Source organism: Epinephelus moara, chromosome 20, assembly GCF_006386435.1.
Source record: "Epinephelus moara isolate mb chromosome 20, YSFRI_EMoa_1.0, whole genome shotgun sequence".
Taxonomy (NCBI): Eukaryota; Metazoa; Chordata; class Actinopteri; order Perciformes; family Serranidae; genus Epinephelus; species Epinephelus moara.
This window is the reverse complement of record NC_065525.1, coordinates 22,811,350-22,825,124: the sequence shown is the minus strand read 5'-3', so window position 1 is coordinate 22,825,124 and position 13,775 is coordinate 22,811,350. Positions and strand designations below refer to the sequence as shown.

The following is a 13,775-nucleotide window of genomic DNA, read 5'->3' as shown; positions in this document are numbered from 1 at the left end:
TTAATTTCTTGGCAAAGAACATGAATTAAAAGTGTGGTGGAATAATGGATGAAGGTGCCCACAGAAGAAAAAATATATATGGGCAGCTTGCTTGAATTGGTTTTTTAAACTGTGACTCTTAAGAGAGGTCTTTGTACTGTTAATTAATGTAATCTATTTGAATTATTGACCTACTTTGAGAGGTCTCACACAAAATTAAAAACACGCTCAAACGCAAGCTTTGTGGTGGCTGCTATCCGTCCACCGGAGTGGCCTGAGTTATTACATAACGCCTCATGAGAAGTCGGCTTCAGCAGACCGGCAGCACTGAAAATGTATTAACGTGATTGAGGGTTGTGCAACAGCATTAGTGAGATGGGATCTGCTGCCATAACAGAACAGGGACCAGGGAATCTCCAGCCCCCGTGAGAGATCTGAGATGGCAAAGCCCTGTGATATGCCAATAAGCAGAGGTGAAACGGATTAAGTCCAACACAACACGGTGCAGTACATTAGAGCTGCAGACATTTCCTTTCAGGCCATCTGCTCTCTCACAGATCTGTGGCTCCATATAATTCAACAATTCCCCCTTTATTTTATGTGGGTGGCAGCAGCACGTCTGTGTGTGCTCTGTGCAGCCCTGCAGGTCATAGCTGAATGCGTGGCTGCGTACCCTGTGTAGCCTTTTCATTTTCTATATGTTAGGTGCAGTAACACTTGTCTCTCTGAGCAGCTCGCGTTCCCCTGTGTGGTTGGTGTGGTTTTCTGGCAAACAGTTTGAGCTGTTAATGCCTTTAATAATTTGTTCGATGGGTTTTGTTAGACCCATCTGTGATATGGTGAAAACAAGAGAGGCTTTCTATTCTTCTCTCGTAGTTACTTCAGTTAAATGGGGCTCAAATGATACAACACCGCGCTAATATTTACAATGTGGGTACAAATCAGTAATGTGCCATGTCAGTCATGCTTGTCATTTTACCTGAGGCTTTCACACAGGCCATGTTTGATGCTGATATTTCATAATGTGAGGTCCTATTAAACAGGAGTCAGTTACATTGAATCTGAAAAATACGTAACAGGACATTTATTTAAATAATGTGACCTTTTATTCAATTTTTAATAGTGAATTCCTACTCTCTATGAAAGACAAAGTGTTTCCGGCTGACAGTTGTTTGCATGAGAATGGGGACATTGTTTATGCGTTCTGTTGACTCTCAGTAAACAACACAACTCATCTCTGTCGTGATTGAGTGGCTGTGGGCATTATTTTTTTCTCTTTCTCTTTATTTCTCCCCTCAATTTGGTCTCCCAGAGACAGATTACCACACGCTCGGCCCAAATGGTGCGTTATTGTAGGAAAATAGAATACAAATAGACATAGGAGTGATGTGCCTCTTATGTAATGGACACTTCTCACATATTTCGTGGACACCAGAGAGGGGGAAGAGCCTGAGGGTAGAGGTTGGACGGGGGGAAGGGACAAGTGTGGATGATTGCTGCTGTGTGTACAACATAGATTCATTCCTCTTAATAGCTGTGGAAAACAGAAATAGCTTGGCCTTAACGCCACTGGACAGGATGAGCTGCCATACTTATTGCTGTCCTATGACCTGTTTCATCCGAAGGGGACTGTCCCTGCCAGTTCTCTATCATGGATGTGTGTGGCTTTTTCGTAGAAATGCCTCCTTTTAAAATATGAAAAGGACTTGTAGGGTTGGAAAGATGAGAGGCAAAGTGAGTGCTGGCAGCGAGACTATCCATTTTTCCTTTTGCCTTTTCTGCTTCAGCTGATGCCATCAAAAGCCTGGGAGTAACTGTTGTCTGATAAGTAGGACACACGTGTGTCGCGCTCTGCCAGCTAAAGCTTTGTGTGTGACAGATGAGACAGCATGAATGATAGTTTCTCATCTCTCACTTGAAATAGATTTGTTTTGTTTAGTTTCCAAAACAAAGTCTTCACCTTATATTGCATATAAATATGAATATATTGTAAGATCCATTAAAGGAATTGTGCCATCAAAGGTAAAAGCTTCCGTGAGAGACTGATTCGTGACAATATCTCTGAAGCACAGGCCCAGCACCCTTAAGGTAACACTTATAAAGTCTTTTTATTAGTGCCAAAGTTTTTATATTTTCACACATGTCTATTTGCAAGATGTTTTCTGCTGTAGGCCAGACACCTTGGCCCCATGATAAGGAGAAGACACCCATGATGCACCTAGTGACAGCGTTAAAAATAGTCACTCTGAAGAGAAACCAAGCATGGTTTACCTGCTGCATCCTCACTCCTTTTTACACCCTTTTTTGGAGGGTGCACTTAGGCAAAAATCAATCCTAGAATTGCGTGGGCTCATGATTTAAACGTGATGCTGCTTTAGAACATTGTTGAAATAATCTTATATCAATGTGAACATTGAAATTATTGTAGTATTTATTTATTCCCAATGCTCTCGGATGTTTTTCAATACAGATTATTGTATTACTCTATTTGCTTTTTAGAGGACGGCGTATGTTTGATGTTTTATGACATTTTGGAGGCTGTGACACTTACCCCTCAAGCTGCAATGATTTCCCTGAATAAGGGAAAAGGATGTTGCTATTAAAAGACATGCTGTGGCTTTTTGCCAGAGGAGAAGGAACAGGACCTCACCTAAGAGGTTTAGGCTTTCTTAATGTTCCTGTTAGTGTTTTTTAAGGATGCAGCAATGGTAAAATTCTGTGCCAGTACCAATGTTTAAAATAAAAAATTGTGGTGGCATTTGATTTTTTTAAATTATTCCCCCTTTTGTGCCAGGTAAACAAAAAATCCTCATTATAAAAAATAATTTGAATGCTTTAATGTAATTGAGCCCTTCATTACACTACCTTTGAAAGAGCTTAAATTCAATCATACAAATTTATGAAACAACCTTTAATATGATCTCTTTTCATATGAAAACTGTGTTTAAAATATATAAGTGCTTCAAAAGCCATTTTATAAGCCCGGTATATAAAATTCCCTTCTATCTTTTTTAGATTGCTGTGAAAACATCAACAAATTTCTCCTTCAAACAGCTATTTTTTTTTTCAAACTTCTCGCCAAAAACTTAATGTTACAAGATTACATTTGAACACATCATGATAACATAATAATTTACCTTCACCCAATACTCATTTTTACTGAATAGAGTTTGAACATATTGTAACCGGGCACTAAAAGGCCCCTGAATACCAAGGTCTGACAAAGCCACTCTGGGAGTTTCACCCAGAGAATACCGACAGAATACACAAGTTCTTTTACATAGAGAGGAAGCAGAGATGTGACTTTCAAGTTTCAACTGCATACATTTTATTTAAATCTAAAAGAGTTACTAGCCTATTGCTTTGCTAAAAGCTGCAAAAGAGACCAGGATAGAAAAACAGATGCCTTTATTGCAACACTCAATTCAAAAGTCTAAAAATACTTCTACAACAGTACTACCAGTACACGGGGGGAAAGGTGCCAGGGAACCCACAGGGGTAGGAAAGTGAGGGGGAGGCTCCAGAGTGCTTCACCACCACCAGTATTATGAAAAATACCCTGCACAGGTTGTCTATACTCACTGCAAGAACAAAGAACCACACAGGAGTTAATACCACAGCAAAGTCACATGCAATTAAGGACTCACTTAAATACAGTTAGCTACAGGAAAGGCACAAACAACGAGAGAGCATGCAGTACATCCCCAAGGAAAAGAAGAAAAGAACCTCTACCCAATGACCTCATTTAAGCCACTTTAACCAAAAAAGAAAGGAACCAAAGAAAATCATCAGTTAGTGGAAATAAAAAAGATCTAGTTAATAAATCACAAAACACATAGCAGTCAAAAGGGTAAGAAATTAGATAAGGGAGCAGACTAGGAAACACAAATAGCAGTGGCAAAGGTGCTCCTCCTTCACAAAGTGTAGCTGAGCTAGGTCAGGCAGGGAGACAACACCGCTGTACTCTATGCTCATCACATAGTGCTGTGCAGGTGTAGCAGGGGAAACTAATGCTATAGCTCCAGCCTGACTACAAATGGCACCTTAGTCTCACTTTCATAGCCCACAACAGCAGTAACAGGGAGGGAAGAGTATGGCAAGTGTGCAGTTAGCTGCACACAGCTACTTTTAAAGGGGCATGCTGGAGCGGAAGTGTCACCGGTTCCCAGTCAGAGGGATTACAAGAAGGGGGAAGGACTCACCCATTACAGTATCATAATATAACTCATTGCAACCTCTGTAACTGTTCGTTTGGGCCACAGGCTGCTAACAGCTAATGTTAATTAGCCCTTCATCTCTTCTGCCAATTTCAGGGATTTACTGATCACACTGTAGCATTATCGAAGGAAAAGTAGGGTGTGTGTCTTGACACGTCAGTATTAAGTTTACTGCATCTCGTCATTCCGAAAGCATCCCAAGGTAGATCTCTCTTCGTCCCAAACACGTTTTCTATTTTTTGACAGGGTACCGTTTTCTCAAGCCCTTCTTTTTAGTCTGCACAAAATAGATGACACAACAGAAAAACATCAACCACTGCCACTGGTAAATCGCATTTTGTTTGCTGATAGATCCATAGGAGTCAACAAGGTGAATATCGGCCAATGCCGATCTTCAGCCGATCAATCGGTGCATGCGTTCTATTTATGCCACACCCTCTCACTCCCCCTTTTACCCTCTTTTAATCGTCACCCCATTGCATCCTGCCACCAACAGGAAGTCTGCTGATGCGCCATTTGTCAGATTGGAAAAAGCAGGGGGTGTATTTCCTTGTCTTTAGATTGAAGCACTCTGCTTATTACAGATTAGTAGGTCAACGTTCTCTATTATCAGAGGGCTTGATTTATGAGGAGTTCTGCTCTGCGGGGGCCGCTGAAAGCCAAGTATATTAGCCAGCTACAGCTTGTGCCAAAGGCCTCTGCCAGAAAATCAATAAGAAACTTACCAGCTCCAGAATCAACATCAAGAGAGGCTGAGAAATAGTGGTGTAGTCCACAGCCCAAAGGCCATCCCTTCAGTCTGGCTATTATAAAATGTAAATTTCAGGAGCACTTTGATACTTGGTGACTGGTGTGCCATAGGGAGCAGTGGGTACAGACTCAAACTATGGGATTGATTTATTAGTTTGGAAAAGAGTGGCAGGCTTTCCTGTTAAGAGCAGTCTGATAGATGTTTGGGCATTTGAATTTTACATTTGATTTACAGTGTCTTTGTTGAACCACACGTGTCTTTCCCAACGCTGGTAGCGAACAAGATTTATTTCCCTTGTCAGTGATCCATTTATCCATACTGCATGATGGAATGTGCCGAATGTGTATGCAGGATTTGAATACCAATTAACACATTGGTATTGTTTGTGTGAAGGTGTAAAATATTTCGGTGTGTTAAAATATCACAGTTTAAAGGTAATATGTTTTCCTGAGGTGTTGCATAAATGCAGAGTGTCTCTCGCTGTGGATAAAGTGAAGTGGGCATTTCTTTATAAAGCTCAGCAGATCCAGCCTAATGCAGCACGCCTGTGTGTCAAGAGCATAATTTCCTGACTGCTGTCATTGTGAAGGTTTGGTAATCCAGCTCACAGGCTAATCGTGGGGAGCAGCCTCTCCCACAGCTCTCTGCTTGGGGCTCCTGCTCTTTACTCATAAAACAGATTTAATTAGACAAAAGGATGATGGCGACTTTCCAAAGCCTGTGGCTCTGATGCATGGCTCTGAGACTGTGTGGCTGTGAGGCAGTGACTGGCGCTGGAGGGGAATGTGATGGGATTAGGTCTTTTTGTTGACTGGGATGTTTTTTATTATTATTATTGCAGGGTGTTTTAGAATTAGGGTAAGGTTAAATGAGTTATCAGATGCAAGGTTGGTGCAGTGGTGGTGTGTAAATGCTTATCTTTGCTGATTGGTTTAATATTAATTTGGTATATGACACGTAATGCAAATTCATTTGAATTTTTTTGTAACTGCGCTGTCCATCTGTTCACCACAGAGGTCAATGATCATGCTGAGACTTGGACCTTTGCAATACCAGCACCTGGAGAGGTGTGAGCGGCAGGGCCTTATTTAGCTTGCAGGAGAGGGAGAATACAGTAGACCAGCAGAAAGACTCAGGAATGCACGGCCATGGCTCAGCCATCTGCGAACACTGCTGTTTGATCCTTCTCTATCATTCTTTCCTGATAGCTCTTTTCAAGTTTGTCCTGTTACAGGGAGGCAGAGGCAGAATGGGGAATAGGGCACAATGTAGGATTTTAATGAGTTATGCAAATGTGGGTTTTGACAATCCTGCGGCTTCTTAACAACCTGTGTATTGTTAATATGTGTTAATTCCAGTGTGCAATTATCCTCTGTGGCTGAATTTAGGTTACCCAGTTTTCCATAAAGTCAGTGCAATGACGCAACCGATCAGTGGAATGGCAGTGATAGATGCTGATCAATGATAGATGCTAAGAAAGTCACAATCTACAGTAATTATGTCTTTTCAGTGTGTTGCTGTCCCATCTTGTTAAGTACTGCCACTTTGTCAGTGGACATAACAGTCAAAATATGATGCACTAGATACCCTCCTGTGTCAGTTATGGATGTTCTGGGACAACATGTAAGTTTACGGTTGTTTAATGTATTGTTTCTTTTTAAAATACATTTCCGTTTTCACAGGACACGTACAGTTTCTGCTCGTTACAAGCATACAGTCTTTAACAAATGAATTTACCATGCTGCTAAAACACCTTGATTTTATGTTTATTTCCTTAAGTTTAGGCAACAAAAACATATAGTTAGAAAAAAACATCATGGTTTGGCTTAAAATAAGTACGGTTGTTACTAACATCATGTGATATCACTTGACATATGTCACCACTGAGTTTCCTCAGATAGGGTAGGGAGCTTGGACATCCGCAGGGAGCTCAGAACAGAGCCACCACTCCTTCGCGTCAAAAGGGGTCAGTTGAGGTGGTACAGGCGTCTGATCAGGATGCCTCCTGGGCATCTCCCATTGGGGGTGTTCTGGGCATGTCTCACTGGTAGGAGGCCCCAGGGCAGACCCAGAACATGCTGGAGGGATTACGTATTTTGTCTGGCCTGGGAACGCCTCGGGGTCCCCCAGGAGGAGCTGGAAAGTGCTGATGGGGAGAGGAATGACTGGTATACTTTGCTTGGCCTGCAGCCCCCACAACCCGACTTCGGATAAGTGGTTGAAAATGGATGGATGGGTAGATCCGTCAGTGTCTTAGCATGCTATAGATATTAGCACCCTACTTACTTACTTACTTACTGTTATTAAAATAACATCATCGCCTTTTGGTTTCACATGGGAAATGGGCAGTGGACTCACGGGTGAAAGTTCAGTGTTTGTTTGACCCACCCACTACCCCTCCTGTCTGCCCTATAAGGACTTTTAACTGTTAATACTATGTAGTTGCTTGCAGCATTACATACTGTTGCTGCCAGTGTGTTTCATAACAGTATATAAGGTGCCTTTGTGTGTCGGTAACTCATGCAGATGTCCACTGACATAGCTACCGCATATGACAAATTCATTTGCTGCCTGCTGCGTCAATGACTGCCACCACCCAGTGTGCAGTTTACTGCTGCACTCCATGGGGTTAGTGGATAATGCTTAACATAAAGAAGTTTTTAGCATAAAAAAATGACTATTATTAAGGAGTTTGTCAAAATCAAAACAATTTTGACATTTGAGTAGGATGGAATTACAATAAATAAGTTAGAATATCTTAAATAAAATGATGTCACCACTAAATATCAACAAAATTTTGAATACATGTTAAGTTGAGTCAACTTCATTAAGCTTTTTGAGGTCAAAGCAAACCCTAAACTAATTGAGTTTGTCAGACTATAAAAGTCTCAAAGAACTGACTCAATAATGCCAGAGTTGGAACTGCATAAAAGATGAATGCAAATTGTTACCTTCATTTTTTTTTAAGTTGAACCAGTGGATTCTTTTTTATATTGTGTGAAAGGTGCCTTTTTGTGTCAGTATCTTACGCCGAGATCAGTGACAAAGTGATGATATTTGACGAGCTGGGAACGTGAAAGAGCTGTCTATTTACTCATAAGTCTCTCTCGAGGAATTATGAAATTGATCTGATTTTTCATCCAAGTGCACCTCTATCTAAAATTGAACAATGAGTTATTCTTTTTGTGCTTTTTTGTATATCATATTATCTCAAATTATGTATTTTAACAGCTCAGGATTTGATCTACAAAGAAAGAATAGATTTTGATATATATTTTCTTCCAAAATGGCAGTTATATATTGATATAATTACATTCATTTCCGTAGCTATAAGGATAGCATCAGTGCATATGAGCTGCCTCTGATAAGGCCATTATGGTGGATCTGTAAGATGATCAGAAATGTAGGAAGAGCTGGAGTTCATGATTGCTAATTTATCATTTGAATGACCTTAGTAGGGACATGATTTTGCTGATTAGCATATGTATGTGACAGGAGCATGCTCCTTGTTAGCTGTGATTACATCCTGCAAATGTGATAGAGGAGGAGGAGGAGACGTGGAGGGATGTGTGGGAATTATATCATATATAACATATCTTTAACATTTAACAAAAGATTGGTTTTAATAATCAACTCTGTTTGAAAAGCACTGATTCATGAGCTACTCTGTATTGTACATGAACAAGCTGCAATGTGTGCAACAGTTTACAGAGAAAAATAAATTACCTTTAGTGGGATTTAGCTTTTTTTGTGAACCCTAGTGTTTGTCCAACTTCAAAGGTAAACATTAGTGAGGCTGAGCTCGCATCGAATCACATGAAACAGAGGTTGAAATGATTTATTGGTTAACACGATTATGAGCATCATGCAATATGCTGATGAGGCTTTGTTTGTGACTGTTGGGGGCCAATAGGATTATCATATTCCTCACTGAGCCACAACTGACAGAACAAAAGCATCCCAGTATCAATCAAAGTGGATGCATCGATATCAGGTTTCTCCTGAGGCAAGCAGTGTTTTGCATTATGATTTTATTTATCACAGACTGTATATATTATACGGTATATTAGCTGTAATTCTGTTTACCTGAATGTCTTTAGTCGGAGCAAGCATTTTACAGCAATGCAGCTAATCATGCTTTTCTTGCAGTGTTGCTGCTGCACACAGTCTCAGGGTAGAATATGTGCATTTATGTTTTCAGCTATGCTCTAGTCGCAGTGGATTTATTGTATTCAATGGAACAATAATAATAACCCTAAGTAGGACAAAAAATGACTCCAAGTGATATTTTGCCAGCGTTGACCAATCATTTTTAAATGATCCCTCCAGGCTTGTCTTTCTGTTTAGGAGTAAGGTCTTAGCAGTGTGATATTTTCGGCTTGTTTATGGGAACACAGATGAAATGCCCAACACAGCTGGAGTATAAGAGCAGGCCTAAGCCAGGGTATGACAGAGGGTAGATTACATCACTTACTAAAGCCCAACTCGGCACATGAGCCTGTGAACTATGTTATTAATTCACTGCATCCTGAACCAGTGCTAATCTCCAAGACAGAATGTGTGTGTTTAAAGACACATCCAGATCCTTCTCCTGTTTCTGAAGTGCATGGGCATTAGTGTGCACATGTGGCCGTTGTGGTTTCTTAATTAAGATGTGTGAAAAGTGGATAGACTCTAATATGTTATCTTGTGGATAGAGCAATTAAAACTTAATGGTGTTCCACAAACAGGATGTGTGTGTGATGTAATCTCCTCCTCTGTCCTGTGTATCAGGACTGCTCTGCCTGGCTCTGCAGAGGCAGGCGCATTGCTGTGATTTGGTCTGCTAGGTTGCTACAGACACACTGCTTTATCTATTGACAGCTTAAGCCTTCCTCTCCTCCTCAGCTGTCCATTAATGGAGCTTAGATGTGATAAGAAATGTGTCTTCAGAGGATTATATTTTCAAAGTAATAGCGTTGCTTATAAAATGTGATTAGCTCTTTTGCAAGGTAAGCATTTTTATTGCTGTCTTACAAGTGTCGTAAGTTTTAGTGTAATAGCAGCAAGTATATTCATATTGGGGAGCGCAAGCTTCTATTGAACATGTTATTTATTGGTGATTAGTCTGTGTGGATGCTTTGGTTGTTTGAATTGTAAAGCAAAACGAGTGCCGGGGGAAGATTGAATTTATATTACTTTGAGTGTCAGGGTATTACTCAGCATAAGAGACTGTGTTGTACTGTATCACGTTCATATCAATAACAAGTAAGATGCTATAATGCCGAAATAACTGATTGCCTCAGTAGATATGATATTAAACAGTTAGTGTGTTATTTTTAACAAGTATTTAGCTTTCATAGGATTAAACTTTAAAGGTACAGTCTAAAAGCTAAATGTATCCCTATTTGAAACTGCTATCAGTATCAGTTCAGTAACAGGTATATCAATACTAAGACTAGACACCAGACAACGTGCTATACGTTTTGCATTATTCTTTAATTATCTATTTATCTGTTGCATATTAGTTTTGTTTGGCTTATTAAAAACTGGAGTAAAATGTAAAGGTCTTTCACAAAGTAAAGAGTTGAGGCAGTCTCATTCATATGCAAATTAGGCTACTTTTCAGCAAAGTCTCTGGAGCTATATGTTACAATGGAAGAAACACAGTGTAATTCAGCTCCTGGCCAGGCTACTTTTCAGGGTTTACTTTAACTCAGACTAAAGCATTGTAACAAAAAATGACCAAAAAGCTAGTTTTGTTCAAAAGCTGAGCTTAAGTCTGTCCTCTCCCTCATTACGGTCATTGTGCCCATAAATCTGAAGAAAGTTAGAAACAGGATTCAATCAAAATGTGTAGCTGCTTGTTGTTACTTTTCTTTCTTACCTTTTTTTTTAAATATAGAATGCCAGCCCTGCATTATTGTAATGTCTCTGCACAAAACACGTGCATTTAATGCATTGGAGAAAATACAAAGCGTTGCTTTTATGTATTTCAGTTTTTTAAAAAATGTGCAAAAGAAAGTACATACAGTTGCACCATGTAGACAGATTTACCACCACAAACCAAACAGCATACTGCTTGTTTTTGTTAGTTTTTAGAAACGCTAATTCAGTCAGAGCTTACATCAAGGAGATTACCATTAATGGCAAATGCATTTTACTGTTGGATTTGGCAAAAAAAAAAAAAAAAGGCTGTGCTTTTGCGATAACTAATCCATCCTTAATAAACACATATCAGAACATCAGGTTGAAGTCAACAATACAAAACAAAACTTAGCATAAGAGGAAGAAGTTGTAGTGGTGGTGAGAGTTGCAGCCGAAAACAGCACTGGCAGGAGTCATTAGCTCAGTAATAGTGAAAGGTAGCAGGTTGCAAAAGCCGCAGCTGTGTTGTTCACTCATCTGTTAGGTTCACTCAAGTCAGATATTTCACAGTAACCCTCCTTCTCTTATCTTTCTTTATAAAATATCCCTCTAGGCCTACACCTTGAATGGTGATCTGATGAGAAACCTGGAAAATGCTAGGGATGGGCATGAGTAATCGAGTACTTTTTGGACCTCAGCATTGGTTCAACATATAGAGTACTCGATGCTGCCTCTCCTACATGTGAACATGACTTTTACATTATGTTATATGTTTTATATGTATGTGCACACACATACACACACACATAGTGATGGGGCGAACTATTAGCATCACACCGCTAATATTACTTTATGGTTATTAACCAGCTTAACGATAAAGTTGAGCCGTTGCAGTGTCTGTTTGAGTTTGTTGGGACATTAAACGGCTTAGTGTAGGATGTTAGCCACTGCTGCTGTGTTAGCTCATGCCTAATGGGCAGAAGTTGAACTGACCACGGGGGGGGCGGCTGGAGAGGTGGTCCTTAGCACTATGTCTAACCTATGTAACATTGATTTTTCTCATGTTAACTTTCAATTTATGGTTTATTAGGCAAATTGAGGCCTGGTTGTTCAATAAATGAATTTCAAATAGCACTTGTTTTCCGTTGTTGGCTAATTTACATAACCATTCTAACATTCTAGAATTTACTTTAAATGCCCATCCCTACAAAATGCTGCTTTAACATCGACTGAATAAAGAACTAAAACACTTTAATTACATATGTGATGTACCATGGGTGAAAAGAAAACCTAACTAATTGGGCCTTTAGGGTTTTTTTTATGTAAATCTTGGTATAGTGTCTCTCCTAATCATATGTTTGTTTTGTGTTTGTTTGATTACAGAAGGAATGGCTGTGTCTGAACTGCCAGACTCAGAGGGCTTTGTCTGGGCAGCTGGGAGACTCAGGAAAAATGCCCCAGCCTTCACCTGTATCTGCCAAACCAGAGAACCTGGCCACACCTACAGCCAAAAAGGCAGAGCCCAAAATTTCCCCTACAAAGGCAGAGCCTGCTCCTACGGCTACAAAATCACAGCCTTCACCTGCCTCCATTGCGGCAGTGCCAGCAGTTCCAACCCTAAAAGCAAAGGTGGAACCTCCATCTGTCAAAATGGAACCCACAGCTACAGCAGTTTCTGCAAAAATCGAGATAGAGACCACACGCGTACCTTCAACAGCAAAGATTTCACCTGTTACAGCAGAAAAACAGCCTTTAACAGCATCCACAGCAGAAGCCATTCTACCTGCTATGGCTGCTGTGCAACAGAAAGCAGTAACAGCAAAGGTTGAAGATGTTCCAAAGACTGTGACAGTGGAAACTAAAGAAGAGGTATTGAAAGTGGAGCCTGGTGAAGCAGAACGTCCAAAAGCTGAGGAGTCTAAACCTGACCTTCCAAAAGTCAAGGCAGAAGCAGGTGTAGCTGCAGCTTTCTCTTTGCCAGTGACTGAAGCTACAGTTGCACCCACCCCCCCTATTGCTGCAGAGGTTGCTGTGGCTGGAGCTGTTCCAAGGACTGAAACAAGGCCAGAATTTTCTACTCCAGAGAGGATTATTAAGGAAGTGCAGCCTGATGATCATATCAAACTGACAGAGCCAACAAAACCATTACAGCAAGTTGAGGTGCAACCAAAGTCACAAGAACCACAGCTGGCACTGAAAGTAGAACCAGACGTAGCAGCTGACAGCAAGGAAGTGGCTGATAAGACAGTTAAAAAGACTACTGACGTCACCTCAACTCCAGAGACACAACCAGTCTCTACAAAGATCACCACAAAAGTAAGAATGGGTTCCCTTGATTTTAAGATAATTAACTCTATTGACAAATGTTCAATTAACATAATAACATCAATATTGTATTAAAGCAAATAATTACATACTGTGGAGAGCTACTGTTCAATATTAATTATTGAGATTAAACACCAATGTTGGCTTCAAAATTCCACGTTTGGGGACAATACTGACAACCTATGTGCAGCCTATAAAATGTTTTCCCTAACAGCAGGTTAGTAAGTTGTGCATCAAACATTGTTTTGGTCATTACCATCTTACTGCATTTTATTGAAGTCACTTTATTTGCTCACCTCTCATTTGTTAGTATACTTTGTCCCTCATTTTTCATTTTTATTATGACTAATGTGACACCAAAAATTAGGGATGAACTTTTTATGACTGTTTTGGAAAGATGCATTTTACAACTACACTCTGGGGTTCCAATTACACTGATTAACTCAAGAGGTGCCTAAATTCTGCTTAGCTTGTTTGTAACTTCTGAAACTTCTGATGTTATTTCTTACTGCTTGTCTAAAATGGACAAAACTTGGGTGAATAATGCATCCTTCCACTGCATTGGACCGTTTTCAGAACAACTCTTACTAACACGCTGCAGTTAGAAGTAAAAATCAGGCAATATATCTGGTCATGTTTGTCCCAGAATGTCTGGT

General features: G+C 40.1%; 1 protein-coding gene across 1 annotated transcript in view; it reads left to right on the top strand.

The window, feature by feature from the left end:
- Positions 1 to 13,775, top strand: part of pclob (piccolo presynaptic cytomatrix protein b) — a 58,196-nt gene that overhangs the window by 9,222 nt on the left and 35,199 nt on the right. The window contains exon 7 of the mRNA XM_050073481.1: positions 12,178 to 13,110. Coding sequence (XP_049929438.1) covers positions 12,178 to 13,110 — 933 coding nt within the window. The remainder of the gene's footprint in view (positions 1 to 12,177; positions 13,111 to 13,775) is intronic.